Source organism: Tiliqua scincoides, chromosome 1 (genome assembly GCF_035046505.1).
Source record: "Tiliqua scincoides isolate rTilSci1 chromosome 1, rTilSci1.hap2, whole genome shotgun sequence".
NCBI classification, from domain to species: Eukaryota; Metazoa; Chordata; class Lepidosauria; order Squamata; family Scincidae; genus Tiliqua; species Tiliqua scincoides.
In genome coordinates this window covers 230103951-230120579 of record NC_089821.1, presented here as the reverse complement: position 1 = coordinate 230120579, position 16629 = coordinate 230103951, and the positions used below count along the sequence as shown (strand labels likewise).

The 16629-nt window shown below is 43.7% G+C and overlaps 1 protein-coding gene across 1 annotated transcript in view; it reads right to left on the bottom strand.

The window, feature by feature from the left end:
- The window catches only part of ACTN2 (actinin alpha 2), a 75496-nt gene that overhangs the window by 46764 nt on the left and 12103 nt on the right, over window positions 1–16629 (bottom strand). The window contains exons 2-4 of the mRNA XM_066617160.1: window positions 13779–13893; window positions 11657–11776; window positions 7172–7258 (exon numbers count right to left, since the gene is read on the bottom strand). Of these exons, the coding sequence (XP_066473257.1) occupies window positions 7172–7258; window positions 11657–11776; window positions 13779–13893 (322 nt within the window). The remainder of the gene's footprint in view (window positions 1–7171; window positions 7259–11656; window positions 11777–13778; window positions 13894–16629) is intronic.

Sequence of the window (16629 nt, the reverse complement as noted above, 5' to 3'; positions counted from 1 at the left end):
GAGAGTGTAAAGAGCATCTCTCTATCCACTCTGTCCATCCCCTGCATAATTTTGTATGTCTCAATCATGTCCCCCCTCAGGCGCCTCTTTTCTAGGCTGAAGTGGCCCAAACGCCGTAGACTTTCCTCATAAGGAAGGTGCACCAGCCCAGTAATCATCTTAGTTGCTCTCTTTTGCACCTTTTCCATTTCCACTATGTCTTGTGTGAGATGCAGCGACCAGAACTGGACACAATACTCCAGGTGTGGCCTTACCATCGATTTGTACAATGGCATTATAATACTAGCCGTTTTGTTCTCAGTACCTTTCCTAATGATCCCAAGCAAAGAACTGGTCTCCTTTACTGCCACCACACATTGGGTCGACACTTTCATCGACCTGTCCACCACCACCCCAAGATCTCTCTCCTGATCTGTCACAGACAGCTCAGAACCCATCAGCCTATATCTAAAGTTTTGATTTTTTGCCCCCATGTGCATGGCCTTACACTTACTGACATTGAAGCACATCTGCTATTTTGCTGCCCACTCTGCCAGTCTGGAGAGATCCTTCTGGAGCTCCTCACAATCACTTCTGGTCTTCAGCACTTGGAAAATTTTGGTGTCGTCTGCAAACTTTGCCACTTCACTGCTCAACCCTGTCTCCAGGCCATTTTTGAACAGGTTGAAAAGTACCGGTCCCGGGACAGATCCTTGGGGCACACCGCTTTTCACTTCTCTCCATTGTGAAAATTGCCCATTGATCCCCACTCTCTGTTTCCTGGCCTTCAGCCAGTTCTCAATCCATGAGAGGACCTGTCCTCTTATTCCCTGACTGAGGAGTTTTTTTAGTAGCCTTTGGTGAGGAGCCGTGTCAAACGCCTTCTGAAAGTCCAGATATATAATATCTACGAGTTCTCCCGCATCCACATGCCTGTTGACCTTTTCAAAGAATTCTATAAGGTTCATGAGGCAAGACTTACCCTTACAGAAGCCATGCTGATTCTCCCTCAGCAAGGCCTGTTCGTCTATGTGTTTTGAGATCGTTTATGTGTTTTGAGATCCTATCTTTGATGAGGCATTCCACCATCTTACCCGGTATAGATGTTAGGCTGACCGGCCTATAGTTTCCCGGGTCCCCCCTCTTTCCCTTTTTAAAGATAGGTGTGACATTTGCTATCCTCCAATCTTCTGGCACCATGGCCGTTTTGAGGGACAAGTTGCATATCTTAATCAAGAGATCAGCAACTTCATTCTTCAGTTCCTTAATAACTCTTGGGTGGATGCCATCAGGGCCCAGTGACTTATTGATCTTTAATTTATCAATGAGGTCTGAAACATCTTCTCTTTTAACTTCTATCTGACTTAATTCCTCGGTCAGGAGGGGCCGTTCAGGCAGCGGTATCTGCCCGAGGTCTTCTGCCGTGAAGACAGATGCAAAGAACTCATTTAATTTCTCTGCCATCTCTAAGTCTCCTTTTATCTCCCCTTTCCCTCCCTCACCATCCAGAGGGAGGTGAGGGAAACCGCTTCTCTGGCGGGTTTCCTGCTTCTAACATATTTGAAGAAGCTTTTATTATTCCCCTTAGTGTTGCTGGCCATGCGTTCCTCATAGTCTCGCTTGGCCTCCCGTATCACCTGCTGATCACATTCATCAGTCAGGCTGAAGACCAGTATGGAATGACATTGACAAGGTAACTGCTGACATTGGGTGTGCACCCATTTCTCTTCCAAGCCTTCTTGAAGATGCACCCTTAATGGAACAAGGCCTTTAAGAAGGATATGCTGTGAACCTGATGGAAGGCATAGTTATGCTATAGTATGCTCACCTGAAACGTATGTTTCTGATCGGTCTGTAAGTTAGAGTAAAGAGAAAAAAAATGGTTTCGGTTTAAAAGTCAAGCGGTTGGCTGAACTTGACCGCATACCACAGATGTTCTCTGCAGAACAATGTTGATACATTTGCATCAATAGGCCTTTGTTCTCCGAAGAAGGGAAAAAAAATGTTTGTGCTTTTAAAATTGGTTTGAAGGCTTTTCAAGAGCAACAGGTTGCACACAAATGCTGGAAACAGTATTATAGCAAATACTTACACCAGATCTCATAGAAAATATTAGCCAGCTTAGTTTTCCTTATTCTTATTTTAAAACCAGTTTGGTGCCTAAACAAGTGTAACTAACATAATAAAGCCATTTCCGGTTCACATCAAAGCTATTTCCGGTTAACATCAAAGGTCAGGTTCCCAGAGAAAGGCATAAGGCTGCAATTTTTTTTTAGCTGAGCCCGCAAACCCCATGGCAAGTAAGTTGCATTTCAAGGATTCTTTTGGATACTTGAAGATGATGTCATGAGATGGTTATGAGATGAGGTCAGTTCTGAGGAAATTGAAAGTGCAGTACCACCTACTAATTGCTCAAAATCTGTGAATTGTATATGTTGAATGTAATCTGAACAACTAGTGATTTGTAACCCCACCAATCAAACATCTACTACAGGGGTGTCCAAAGTTTTTGGCAGGAGGGCCACACTGTCTCTCAGACACTGTGTTGGGGGCCAGGGAAAAAAAGAATTAATTTACATTTAAAATTTGAATAAATTTACATAAGTTTACATAAATGAATATAGTAATGATGAATTTATATGAATGAATGAAGGTCTTGCAATAGCTCATGGCCTATAAAAGGCCTTGCACAAAGCAAGGCCAGCCTTTCCTTTGCTGCCACTACTGCATCACAGACGTGAAACAACAAGCAGTGGAGGGAGCCCTTATCCCACAGCTCACGCGAGAGGTCAAACAGTTGCCCTCATGCTGAAAGCAGTTGCGTTGGGCTAGTGTGGGCTCCAACAAATCTCTGGAGGGCCAGACGCTCATTGGAGACTGGGGGCTCCCTGAGGGCCGCATTGAGAGGCCTTGAGGGCTGCAAGTGGCCCCAGGGCCGGGGTTTGGGCACCCCTGGTCTACTATCTTGAGCCAATGATGTGTCTCAAAGAGAGAACCCACACTGTAATAAAAGTGAGCTGGAGAAGACGCTCTGGGCTTCTCTTCTTCTCACTTCTGACTCTCACACACTCTCAATGCTTGGAAATGCATCCCTTGAGAGGCTGGTGGCTTCTCTTTTTATCACCTCTGACTCTCACACACTCTCAATGCTTAGAAAGAATCTCTTGAGAGGCTGTGTGATGGAATTCAGAATTTTGCTGAATTCTGCCTTTCACATTCACTCTCAATGCTTGGAAATAATCCCTTGAGATGTTTGGATTTACAATAAACGCTTGGAAATGATCACCACCATTGCCTACTGAGTTTGCTTTTGAACCTTGGAATATCTTGCAAAACCTTGCAACAAACCATTTAAGCTTCCTTAAGTTTTACGGCTCCTAACATTTACTGAACAAAGCTCTCTCCTCAAAACCTGTGAAAGCATAATTCATATTCTGTGAGGATAGGCTGGAAATGCTTGATGAGTTTCTTTCCTAAAGAATTGTTTAATTGCTACAGTACAATCAGGTTAAAATAAAATTGTCAAGAATAATTATTCTCAAAATCAACAAATGAAGTGTAGGAAACAGTTAATTTGTTACATATTGTACTGCATAATGAAGGACATCTGTTTGCTCAAGCAACAGTGAATATGTTTGCTCAAGCAACAGCTTCCTGAATACTTCATTTAAATGCTGGTTTGTTTTTTTTAAAGTGGAGCTAAAGATGGGAAAATCATATTTTAAAAGCTGGAGTCTCTGCAACAGTGATCAAGATTTTCATGAAATAACTTCTGATTTCATCATATTATGCCTCCTTAGAGCAAATTTCTTTTTTTCCATTTTTTAAGTGAGCAGTTTAAAATAGCTTAATTTAATAAAAACACCAGCAGTCTCTATCATAAGCCATCAAGAACCCATAACACAGTACATTTCTCTGAATGTAAACCTCCATCAGATGTAAAAAAATTGCTTCGGGTTCAGTTGATACTAACAGGAACTATACCAGGAGAAAGCAAAGCTGATGAGGAGAGTAGGGTCTAGTGCTTAGCACTCACACATCCCATCATGTACCCCACTTTCCCTTTTCACTGGATCAGCAGCTGAATGGAGGGAAATCTGGTCATTTCTATCTGCCACCACCCCAGGCTACAGAGACCAGATAGAAGGGGGCCATCTGGGAAAACACCCCCAGGAGAGCCTTGAATCTCAGGTGTTCTTTTTCAAAAACAAAATCACAGTAGCATCTGAGAGCAACCAGATGTGACTGCCCATTGCATTACCCAAGGAAGAAAGGTAGGCGGGGCAGGGGGAGGCGGGAGGGAGGCGTTCCTGGGCAGGGGAGGGCGGGTGGTGAGCAGCCCCGGGGGCAGGCAGGGAGCAGGAAGCGGGGCTGGGATCCGGCAGTTATGCCAGATCCCAACCACTGCTCCTGGGGAGAACAGAGTGGCTCCAAGCCACTCTGCTCGGATTTGTACAACCTCAAGAAGTGGCACAAGGCCAAGGAGACCCATCCGGGTCAGCAGCCTTTACCCAGTGAGGGGAAAAGTTTCCCCTTGCCTCTGACTAAGCCGCTTATGGCCACTATCCTGTGCTGGATACAGCGCAAGCCCCTTCGCTTGCCTGTTCCAATGCAGGATAGGATTGCGCCCAAAGTTTGATAATGTCACACCGTCACCTGCTTGGAGGAGTCCAAAAATGAGGTAAAGTAAGCCCCCAAAAAGGGAAGATAGTTACTGGGCATTTATCACAGATGCCCTTTATGACTGAATTTGGCTAACTGCCCTTTATGACAATTCCTTTTCATAGCTACTTGTTGCCTCAAGGTCATAGTATGAATCATTATACTGACATGATTGCTAATCATGCAGTGCAAAATAGAAAAGCCATTCCACGCATTGTCAAACTATCTAGCAGGCTAAGGGCGCAATCCTGATCAACTTTACAGCACTAAGGTAAGCACAATGTATCTCCAAGGTAAGGGAAGAAGCATTCTTTTACCTTGAGGAGGCCTCCATGACTGCCACCCAACTGCGGGATGCAGTACATGACCCAATGGCATAGCTATGTCAGTGCTGGAAAGTTGGTTAGGATTTGGGCCTAAGTCACATTCTTCAATATACCTATGTCTGGGTGATGAAGGACATTTACACAACCCCATGCCTACAAAGCTGTCTATACTGGCTCTACCTCATGTTTGCTTCTCCACTATATCATGAATTCTAACAGCATCAGCATTCTAATTGCATCAGCAATTGGTCAGGTTGGCCACCAGTCCGTGGTGCATGTCCATGAGAAGGTCCAGCAAGCCGAATTAATCCCAGAATCCCCCACTGGCAATGATGGCACAACTCAGCTCACCACCTCACCATGTTGAAAAACTTCCAAAATGTGCATTGAGCCAGCAGGTGGTGGGACACACTCATGACATGTGAATGCAGCATGCAAAGATATGCATAGAATCAGTCAGAACCAAATCATCATGTCATCTACCCTTTTTAGACTGGGTGTTCAGAAGTAAAGTTGCAAATTCTGTCTTAAGCTACTCCTGGAGATTTTCCTCCCAACAAGATGGTTTTTTAAGCCAAGGAGATCTTGCTAAAATTTCTTGCATTGTTTTCAGTAGTCATCTGGAGACTGTCAATTCCTAGAGACTCCAGGACAATCCTGGAGGATTGGCACCCTATATAGAAGCATCTTATACAGTCCACCAGAATGCAGGTGGGAGATTGCATGACTTAATCCTCCACCATATCAACAAGTTCCTGCCCATGGAAAGGCAGCATTGCAGGAAGAAGTATTTTCACTAAAGAAAATTAGAACATAAGAAGAGCCCCGCTGGATCAGGCCAAAGACCCATCTATTCCAGTTTCCTGTATCTCACAGTGGCCCACCAGATGCCCCAGGGAGCACACAAGACAACAAGAGACCTGCATGCTGGTCACCTCCCTTGCATCTGGCACTCTGAGGTAGCCTACTTGTAAAATCAGGAGGTTGCAACTTGCACATAACCCATCACAGCTTGTAACCTGACTTTTTCTCCAGAAATTTGTCCAATTCCCTTTTAAGGGAGGTGCCCCAGCTCAGCAATCATTTTGGTCACTCTCTTCTGCACCTTTTCCATTCCATTATATCTTTTTTGAAATGTGGTGACCCAAACTGAAAGCAATACCACTTCTGGTCGCCTTACCATTGATTTGTACAATGGTATTGTGACATTGGCTGTTTTATTCTTAATCTCCTTTTCAGTAATCCTGAGCATGCAATTTGCATCTTCACTATTTTTACTATTTTTGCTAGTGAGATTATGGTGCATGTGCATTTGTCATTCAGTCACTCAATCTCTCACCATCATTCTGAAATTAAATAGTCCCAGAATTAACCCCTGCTAACTGGACAAAGAGGCACTTCTTAAAGTGATGTCTCATATTTAGAAGGGGAAGAGCAACTGTCCCTTGATACCTCAACTCACCAGTTCCAGGAATCTGAGTGGTATGGGGGGGGGGGGGGAATGAACTGCAGTTCCAGGTGAGAGTACAGGGGCAAGGTGGCAAAGTGGTACAGTGGCCACAGCCAACGCTGCTGGCCCACCCCAAAGGTGAGGCAAACTCCACTGGCAAGCGGGAAAGATCTTACAGGCCTGCCACATGTATTCAGGGAAATGGCAGGATGAGGCAGAGGAGGAGAAAGCATCAGGTGACAATATTCAGACTAGGGAGTCTGTTTTCAATGAAAAAGCTGTCAGGGAGGAGTAGGGTTCTGAAGAACCCCCTCCCATCTGAGGGTTCTGAAGAAAGGAGAAGTGCCACAATTGATTCATCAATTCCCCCCTCCACCCTGGACAATAAAGTCAGTTTAAAAAGGAATACTTTGAAACTGAGGTTTCAAAGTAATTAGTGCCTTTTTTCTTTCCCATCATGTTCTGAGAATGGGAAAAGAAATGAACAGCTGCACTTTACAGTAAATCCACAGTAAAAGGCCTGGTTTTCCCAAGGGAACCTTCCCTTCCCATTCTGGAAGGAAACACAAAGACGAAGGCATATCAGTCTGCATAGACAGCCTGCAGCCCTAGAAGTTAACTGCTATAACAACAAGTGTCACATCAGAACTCAATGTTGTCAATAAAGCTATCATTTGCTTAAACAACCCGTCAGCTTTGGTCAGTACTCCTTGACATAAATTCTTGAGAACAGACTCATGGAATATATTCTTACCTTCTACTGAAATATCTTGGATAGCAAAACGAAGGATGATAGTCCAGATCATGCCCAGGGTCATTTTCACGTTGCCATCAACAATTTCTACAATCAAACAAAAATTGATATTTTCATGCAATATACTGTAGTCACAGAGCACATGCCTGCCTTCATTCATACATAATATTTCTATGCAACTTTTCCAGTGCTCAACAATAAAAATGCAATATAAAAACAATTTTAAAAAACATTACATAAAACCAATTCAAAATTAAAACAATACTGGTGCAGTTAAAATATGTAAAAACTGCAATAACATGCAAACTAAAAATAGTATAAAAACAGCAGCCTTATATCTGCCTTTATATGACATCACAATTCAAGCATTGTGCTGTCATATATAGGCACTTGTTTAATTTTAATTGTTCAGTAGACCCAAAATTTTGCATTAAAATTGCAACTTTTGAAGATTTCCTATATTGGTCACCCTGAATGTTTTCAAAAGGACACGACAGCAGAATATTGATTCTGGTGGAAACTTCCTGCTCCCTCTTGATTTCATGGACCAGACCTGGAAGAAAACACCTTGTTTACCCGGATACATTAAAGTTGTTGTAGTTTCACTTCCACTCTTTCCTTCTGCAAATAGTTACATATGTTGAGAAACTAAACATCACTGAAAAGCCCAATCCTATTCTCTACCTTCCCCTAACAACGCAGCGCTGCGAAAATGTTGACTGCTGCATCCTATGGGGGAAGCAGTCTGGGAGGTATCCCCTGGGTAAGGGAATAACTATTCCCTTTTGAGGGTAAGCCTCCACAGCGTGGATGGGACGTGACTGCTAAATAGCTGTTGCAAGTCTGAGTGAACCCACACTGCAGGATCAGGTCTGGGAAGGAGGTTAGGATATTGTCAGCGGCAGCGCTGCTGAACCCATCTGCCTCTCTGCCCCGTTCTACCCTCCACCGCCTTCCCTCTTCTCCTACTGAATTACCTGCTCTGGCGATCTGTGAATACCAATGTGGTTGGAGCTTCCCAGCAGTGCATTGTATAATGTGCTGCGGGGGCACCTTTTCTGACTGACTGCTTTATGGCAGTCAGAGCCAACAGAAGATTTTCCCTGTGGATGTGTGATAAGTAAAAGATTGGGCCCAAACGGAATGAAATGTACATGAATATGTAGAAATTGAGCACATACGCGAAGCTAGGTAAAAAAAAGAAGATTTGATCAAAGGAAAAGATGTGAACAAAACCTGATATTGATCTTTGGGGTCCAAATATGGTTCTAGCTGAACAGAAATTGTAGTTCTTCCTTGACTACCACGCTGCACCCTTTCTTATCCACACTATACAGCTCCTCAGTTAGTATTCTTGTGAGGCTTCAAATGATGTCAGGGGGATAGAACTGCCATCCCTTGTCCATTTGGACTTTTGTCCCATTTCCTGCTTCACCTCAGTACTCTCTTTTCTTGGTTATATCCATTGATTCCACATTTGTGAACCCTCCATGGCTGGAGTAGATGGATTTCAGGAATGATTATTAATGTAAGTGCCAGTTTTAACAAGTGCCAGTTTTAACAAGGTATGATTTAAATCTTTTTAAATCTGTGTTTCCACACATCTTAGAACAGTAACCCATGCCTGTTCAAACAGAGCTATGTACAAATCAATTCACTACAACCAGTTAAATCTCTGTTCAGCTGATCTTATAAGTAAACATAAAATCTATATTCTTTTCGAAAACCCTGCCTCATGGTTACAGTTAGCCAAATTCAGTGGTTCTCAAACTATTTTGACTGGTGGCTACCTTGACCTACTGGGCCATTGGCCATGGTTTCCTTTAAGAGCTACAACCCTACACATTGTATAGGGCAGCATCACCTCTTTACAACTTTTGCTGGCAGGTGAATTTGAATCTGTGACCCTTCCAGTTGCTAAATTTCTACATGTGAGCAACTTGAAGCGGGCTAAGTTGCTGGTTCTACGCAACTTGGAGTAACTGTGTAAGCAAACTGGTGTGTTTTAACTCTTATTTCCTATCTCTCTTTTAATGTATACCTTCATACATGACTGTTTGGAGATATTAGTTGTAAAACTATATGCCTAATAAAGGTTTGTTGTATGCTGTATAGGGCAGCAAGTTTTTTGCAAGAATTCCACAGCTGCCCGGGGAGCCACAGTTCACAGTTTGGGAACCAATGGCCTAACCAGAGGAATTCTAATATCATTTGCTACACTATCTAGTCAATGATCCGCAAACAGCCATACACGCCATTTTGACCACTCACATTATAAATTCACCAATTTTATTCTGGGCCAGGCACACTCCAGTCCAAAAACACTATGTGTGTGTGTGTTTACATACAGACAGAATTTCTTGAGTTTTTTTGACATTATTCTCATTTAGGTTTAGGATGTGATCTTGGAATCACTTAGTCACAAACACATTCTATGACAACCAAGTGAATTCTCATTTAAAAGTTCAGGTTAAGCCCAGGCTAGGGCATATCAGTGCAGTCTTTCAGGAATGGAATCCATTTATTGAAGCATCCAGTTCGCATAAATAATACAGTGGGTACAGTTCAGTCCACAGTGTTCTTCTCACCCCCTACCCCTGCTCATTTGCACAGCCAAAGGAAGCAAGCCTTCTCAAGGTCTAATTTTAGATCCCTTTTGAAACATAGGGCCCAGTCCTATCCACTAGCACCAACTGTGCCACCAGAGCATGTACTGCATCATGCAGCGGGGGGGGGGGCGGCAATCATGGAGCTCTCCTCAAGGAAACTGAATGCTTTCCACATGCGCTACCTCCGACGCATTCTCGGCATCACCTGGCAGGACAAAGTTCCTAACAACACAGTCCTGGAACGTGCTGGAATCCCTAGCATGTATGCACTACTGAAACAGAGACGCCTGCGTTGGCTCGGTCATGTCGTGAGAATGGATGATGGCCGGATCCCAAAGGATCTCCTCTATGGAGAACTCGTGCAAGGAAAGCGCCCTACAGGTAGACCACAGCTGCGATACAAGGACATCTGCAAGAGGGATCTGAAGGCCTTAGGGGTGGACCTCAACAGGTGGGAAACCCTGGCCTCTGAGCGGCCCGCTTGGAGGCAGGCTGTGCAGCATGGCCTTTCCCAGTTTGAAGAGACACTTTGCCAACAGTCTGAGGCTAAGAGGCAAAGAAGGAAGGCCCATAGCCAGGGAGACAGACCAGGGACAGACTGCACTTGCTCCCGGTGTGGAAGGGACTGTCACTCCTGGATTGGCCTTTTCAGCCACACTAGACGCTGTGCCAGAACCACCTTTCAGAGCGCGATACCATAGTCTTTCGAGACTGAAGGTTGCCAATACTACTACAATACTACCTCAAGGAATATTTGCTCCCTTACATCAGGACTGCATTGCTGTTGCATCAGCATTGGGATGGGAAGTTGGATAGGATTGGGTCCTCATACACATACAGTGTCTATGCCTTTCTGTATTTTTAGAATATGAGTTCACTTTGACCCAGAATAACTTCAGTGGACAGGATGTATTACACACTATGGCCATTACTCACCTCAGATACCTTCCCTATGTAATTGTGCCCCTGTACTATTAATAATAACCCTTCATAAAAAAAAAAGCAACAGAACAATCAATCTAAAGCATTTTTAAGTCCTATTGAGTTCAAAGGGAAAGGTCTAGGCATGTATATTTGCCTAGTTATGTATAACTCTCACTTACTGTGACTGGATTATGATTCATATCTTTTACATTAGAATCCTGTAAATTGCATCTGATTTTTTTTTTATTTTAAACTGTGATTTAATTGGGGTCTATTCGATCCCAATAGCTCATTAGGAAACTAAAGTGCCTTTTCCAAGCATAGGCAGTTAAAATAGAACCCTTGCAGTCATGATCTGATAGCACCTCCATACAAAAGATATTCCTATCCCTTTGTCTGGCACTGGAGAAAAAAACACAATAATTCTCATAACATAAATTTAAAAAGCAATGCATTTCAGAACCAGAGCTCATTCTTTGGGGCCACTGCCAAAGAGACTACAGAGGAAATCTGTAGCCAGGGCAGATAGCACATTAATTGCTAACACTGCATTCATAACCGCAGAAAGTCCAGTTTAAACAGAAAGCTAGTGGATGCGTTTTTCTACATTTCTAAGAAGATGTTTTTGCTTTGGATGTTGTCCAATGTCTAGTTCTAGTCAGTCAGCTGCAGGCAGTTAATCACTAACTAATACTGAGGCTTTGCCACCAGTTTTCTCTTATTATAAAACATTTTAAATCCACAGGGAATTACCTTGGCTGATAAGAAGTAAAATTGTCAGTCTGCAGTGGAGTGGTGACAGTTTGAGGGAAGGCAGAGTCTGAACTGCCTTCCCCACATGCTGAACAAAACCAGTTCTCAAAACTGTAATACATCAAAACTCAGGCAGCTTTTCAGAAGCCCTGACTTTATGGCTGAACACCAGGCTCTGCCATTCATATCTTCTACATACCTTCTGCACCAATGGAGACAAGTTTGACACCCTTGCTGGAAATAAAATCCAGGGCTTTGTTGACATTTGCAATTTTATGGAAACGCATCTTTCCTCGGTCTGGTTTTGGAAGTCTTTCCCCTGTAGGAAAACAAATTGAATACATTTATTGACACTGACATCTGGCTACAGGCACACTGGACTGGTGGTGGAAGCATGCTTGGAAGTCTCTAAAAGCAAATATTTCTCCTTACAGGTTTCCCAAAATGCCAAACCAAAAATGCAAGTATAAAAATGATTCTGGGGCTGGACTTAATGCTTCCCAGAGTATGGCCAGCCAAGAGGGCACAAAATCAGGTGCAGGCTGGAAGAGGTCCAGGAAGGCCTCTGTGTTGCAGGTTTTAGGCTGTTGGACTGCTGAGCAGAGCACACCAGTGCACAATGGAATAACCAAGGAGCAGCAATATATGGAGAGTGTTTGCAGGAGCTTTTCTTCTTCCAAAGAGAGGAAACTTAGGACCTGGGGGGGGGGGTGGAACCAGAAAAGGGGTGGGACCAGCCAGGGGAATATGCTGTAAGAAGAGGGCCAGGGATGACAAAGGGAGGCTTCAGAACCACATGAGGCTGGATAATATCCTCAGGAGGCATAGAGTGATGTCAACCGTCTCCCTGCCTCTGCTGAAGCCTGTGAGAGAAAGAGGTAGGCAGCCCTCAGGTGATAAGCTGGGTGGTAGGTGTGGCCCTAGAGGCAGGGATGGGCAAGTCCAGAACGGCTTGACTCAAGTTGAGTTATGAGATTTTGACAAAGCAAATGTCTAAGACTCACCAAACTGCTTGCTTCACTGAAAGGCAAACCTCAAAACCAACAAACTAATGGCCACTTTGGCTTCAGGAAAAATTCATTCCTGACTTCAAGGATGCTGGTCAGTGAATGGAGCACAACCCAACCCCAAAACTCAAAAACAAGCAATAGTGGCAGACACTTATTTTTAAGCTGCATCTTCTCCAAATGAGGCATAGAGAATAGGGTCTGATTTTGAGATCAACAGAGCAGGGGCACATAAGCAAAACCCTCTCATACATGTGGTTCACCTAACCAAAGCCTGTCTCTAGTGTCATTTTCCCCCATCTAGACTCTGATTGCAGAAGTGAGCTCAACTGGGGGGAAAGCACTTGAGAAGAGGGGCTGTGAAAAAGAGAAGGGAAGAGTCATTTTTGTACCCTTTTTGCTCTTAAAATGGGACAACCCTCCCCACTCTTATCCATGATTGGAGAAAGGCCTAGCTTTATATACCAAACACTTTTGGTTGTTCTTTACAGAAAAGGTTCCCCATCTTCACCATTATTCTAGTCACATTTTACGTTTAATTATTAACATAATCCTTTCTTCTTGAACATGAATGACCAAAAATATGCATTGTAAGTTTCTCTTGCATGTTAGAGATATGATTCATTATGAGAGTATATTTGCATAGATTGAAAGTCATAAAGGTTCTGAAGAATTTCTGTGGAATAAAGATGGTGGCAATGTTTGGGAGGGGGGGTTAAACTGGACATTATTTTGCAAAAGTTTCTTGCAAGGAGTTTATGTAATGCAGAAAACTAGATCAGCTGGAGCCTGATCTGAAGGAAGTCCAACTAAACTCAATGGTGCTTCCTAAATAAGTGTGCACAGAATTGCACAAATGGAAAAATATAATTAAAAAAACTAAAGTAGATAGAAATGTAAATACTGCCTGGAGGATGAGACTTTGCTTCTCTGGTTGTTTTATTCACTCTCTGGTGATACTCCTCTTTGCAAGTGTGGGAGGTAAGGCTCTGTTTTCTCAGTTTTCCATTCCTTCTCTGCCATTCAGAAGTATTTACAGAGAAGTAGATTCAGGCAGTCATATTCACTATTCATGTCCTAGGAAAGATCTGTTAGGACTGTTAACTACAACACGGCAATGTATTCAAAGGGCATTCAGTGATCAATGTTTGTGTATATAGTAGATTTCTACTGCACATTGTTCTGAGTTGTTAGAAAAGAGATTTCATTTTGCCGCACTCATCAGTAAATACGTTTCACAGCAATGTCTAATATGTATTGAAGGGTCTGGCATTTTAATAGAGGCATAAAAACACTTGCTGTCTGCAAACAAACCTGAAATTACTTCCAAGAGCAGCATCAGTTTAAGGCCATTCCTGAAATCCTCTTCAATGTTCTCAATCTGTGTGCCTGCTTTCCGTAGATGGGAGTTGCACCAGGCTGTAAATGTCTGCAATAACAATTGTTAAAAGTGTTAGGAAAGATAGCTAACAGCTATTGGAATTCAACTGAGGAAGTGTTATAGAATTTAAAGCTGCCTTGAAGATTTGGATGCTCAGTATCCTCATTATTACATCTGATGGCCCAATCCTATCAGGGTTTCATGTTGATGGATTTCGCAATCCATCAATGTAAGACCAGGCCCCTGTCACATAAGGCACTCCAATGACATGGAAGCTGGGAAACCCTGCACTGGTGGTAATGGGGGGGGGGCACTAAGCCTCTGCCAGAACAGGTAGGTTGGTAGAAGGGGAAGTCTGAGAGAGGATCGGGTTGTGGCGGATCTCAGTGGCAGCAGTATTTGTGAGATCTTACGCCCCCAGCCCTGTCCCAAATCTCCCTGTTGGCCCTACCAGATTTATGCCAGGAAAATAGCTACCCTGGATATGCACAGACCCATAGAAGCCCAAGGAGTAGCAGAGTAGGTAAGTAAAAAAATTAGGGCTCAATCCTAACCAAATTTTCAGCACTGAGACAATGCAACTCCGAGGTAAGGGAACAAACATTCCCTTACCTTGAGAAGTCTTCCGTGACAACCCCACAACTGCAGGATGCAGCACATGCCCCACTGGCACAGCTATGCCAGTGCTGGAAAGTTGGTTAGGATTGCACCCTTATTTACATCTCTGCTGCTACCTAGGCCCTAGCTAACTCATGAGATGCGGTGAAGGCACTTTCAGTGCCACTGCATCACACAGGCAGGCCTTATGTGGGCCATTGAGCCATTTCTGCCCAATGTTGCATATGCACAACAGGGATCAAAGGTGTATACCTGTGGGCCGTGCAAAAATGGGTTAAGCTATTAAAATCCTAGAAATGCTCAATCTTGCTTTTTGGCAGATAAAAGACAGATATTTCTTGCATTATATATACCCAGTAGTGATGCTGAATGTTACAGAATTTTAATATTCCTTAGGGCGCAATCCTATCCTGCTCTGGAACAGGCAAGCCAGGAGGCTTGCACTGTATCCAGCGCAGGATAGTGGCCAGAAGCGGCTTAGCCAGAGGCAAGGGGAAACTTTTCCCCTTACCCCTGGGTAAGGGCTGCTAGCTCCTATGGGTCTTTTCGGACTTGTGCCACCTATGAATGAATGAAGGTCTTGCAGTAGCTCAAGGCCTATAAAAGTCCTTGCACAAAATAAGGCCCGCCTTTCCTTTGCTGCCACTGCTGCATCACAGACGTGAAACAGCAAGTAGTGGAGGTAGCCCTCGTCCTACAACTCAGGTGAGTGGTTGAACAGTCGTCCTCATGCCGAGAGCAGTTGCGTCAGGCCAGCACGGGCTCCAGCAAGTCTCTGGAGGGCCAGAGGCTCATTGGAGACTGGGAGCTCCCCGTGGGCTGGATTGGGAGGCTGCAAGTGCCCCCCGGGGTGGGTTTGGGCACCCCTGCACTATAGATATGTTAGTTAGACCTTCTGTTAGCAGCACAGCATATACAATGCTGGGAAGTAAACCTAAGTTATTTGCCTCATCTGTTGTGGCTGTGGGTAGCCACTCTGGATTCAGGTGATGAACACACCAAATCTGTGATATATGATGCAACCCTAACATGACCCATTGAATGCCCAGTGATATTGTTAATTGCTAACTGGTTAAGAGGCACTTTTTCAAGTGGGTGCTCCTCTTTTATTTAGCAGGGGGAGAGTAACTGGCCCACCTCACCGCAGGAGTGACTTTTCTAGTGGCTGTCTGCTGGTGTTGCATCTTTTAGATTGTGAGCCCTTTTGGAACAGGGAGCCATTAGTTATTTGATTTCTTTTTTCTGTAAACGCTTTGTAAACTTTTTGTTGAAAAGCGGTATATAAATACTGTTAATAATAATAATATTGTGATGTGATCACAAGCAGGGTTTACTTCCAGTGAGTATTATAGGCACACGCTGAAAAAGCTGTCATAAAAACACAAAATTTGTGGGACCTTTGAAAACAGCAGGGGTAACTTCAACCCCCATGTACAAAAAAACCAATTCCATAAGCTTCAGCTTGGTGTATATCAGAAGGATATTTTAATCAATAACAGCAGAAGAAGTAGGACAGCTATTTAAGATAGCTATTAATCTGCCTCTATCTCTGTTTCTGTAATCAGAGGATGAGTCTTGGCACATGACTAGTGATTTGTGGTGACATGTACCCCAGGTGACAGAACACACTGGTCATTAGGGAATACTGGGCACAATCCTGAAACACTAAGGGCAGGTCTATGCAAAAGTAAGTCCTATTTTGTTCAATGGGGCTTACACTCAGGGAAGTCTGGTTAGGATTGCAGCCTTAGGGTGAGTTCTTTTTTTTTTTTTACATAGAAAAAATCAGGAAGTGATGTTTCCAGCATGCTGCTAGTGTGCGTCCAGTGCTGTTATTTTAAAAACAGCAAAATTGTGTCCTTTCATTGAAATCTACTGTACTGAGGTTGCCATGTTGTAATCATATTCTGCGTGATCCTTCCACAAGGACATGAAGGGCACTGTTGTCTTCGATGGCTCCACATCAGACCCTTTTGACATCCGAAGCGGAGTGAAGCAGGGCTGTGTTCTTGCACCAACCTTGTTTGGGATTTTCTTCGCTGTCCTGCTGAAGCAGGCCTTTGGAACTGCAACAGAAGGCATCTATCTCCGGACCAGATCAGACGGAAAGCTCTTCAACCTCTCCAGACTGAGAGCAAAATCCAAAGTCCAGCTGAAATGTCTGCG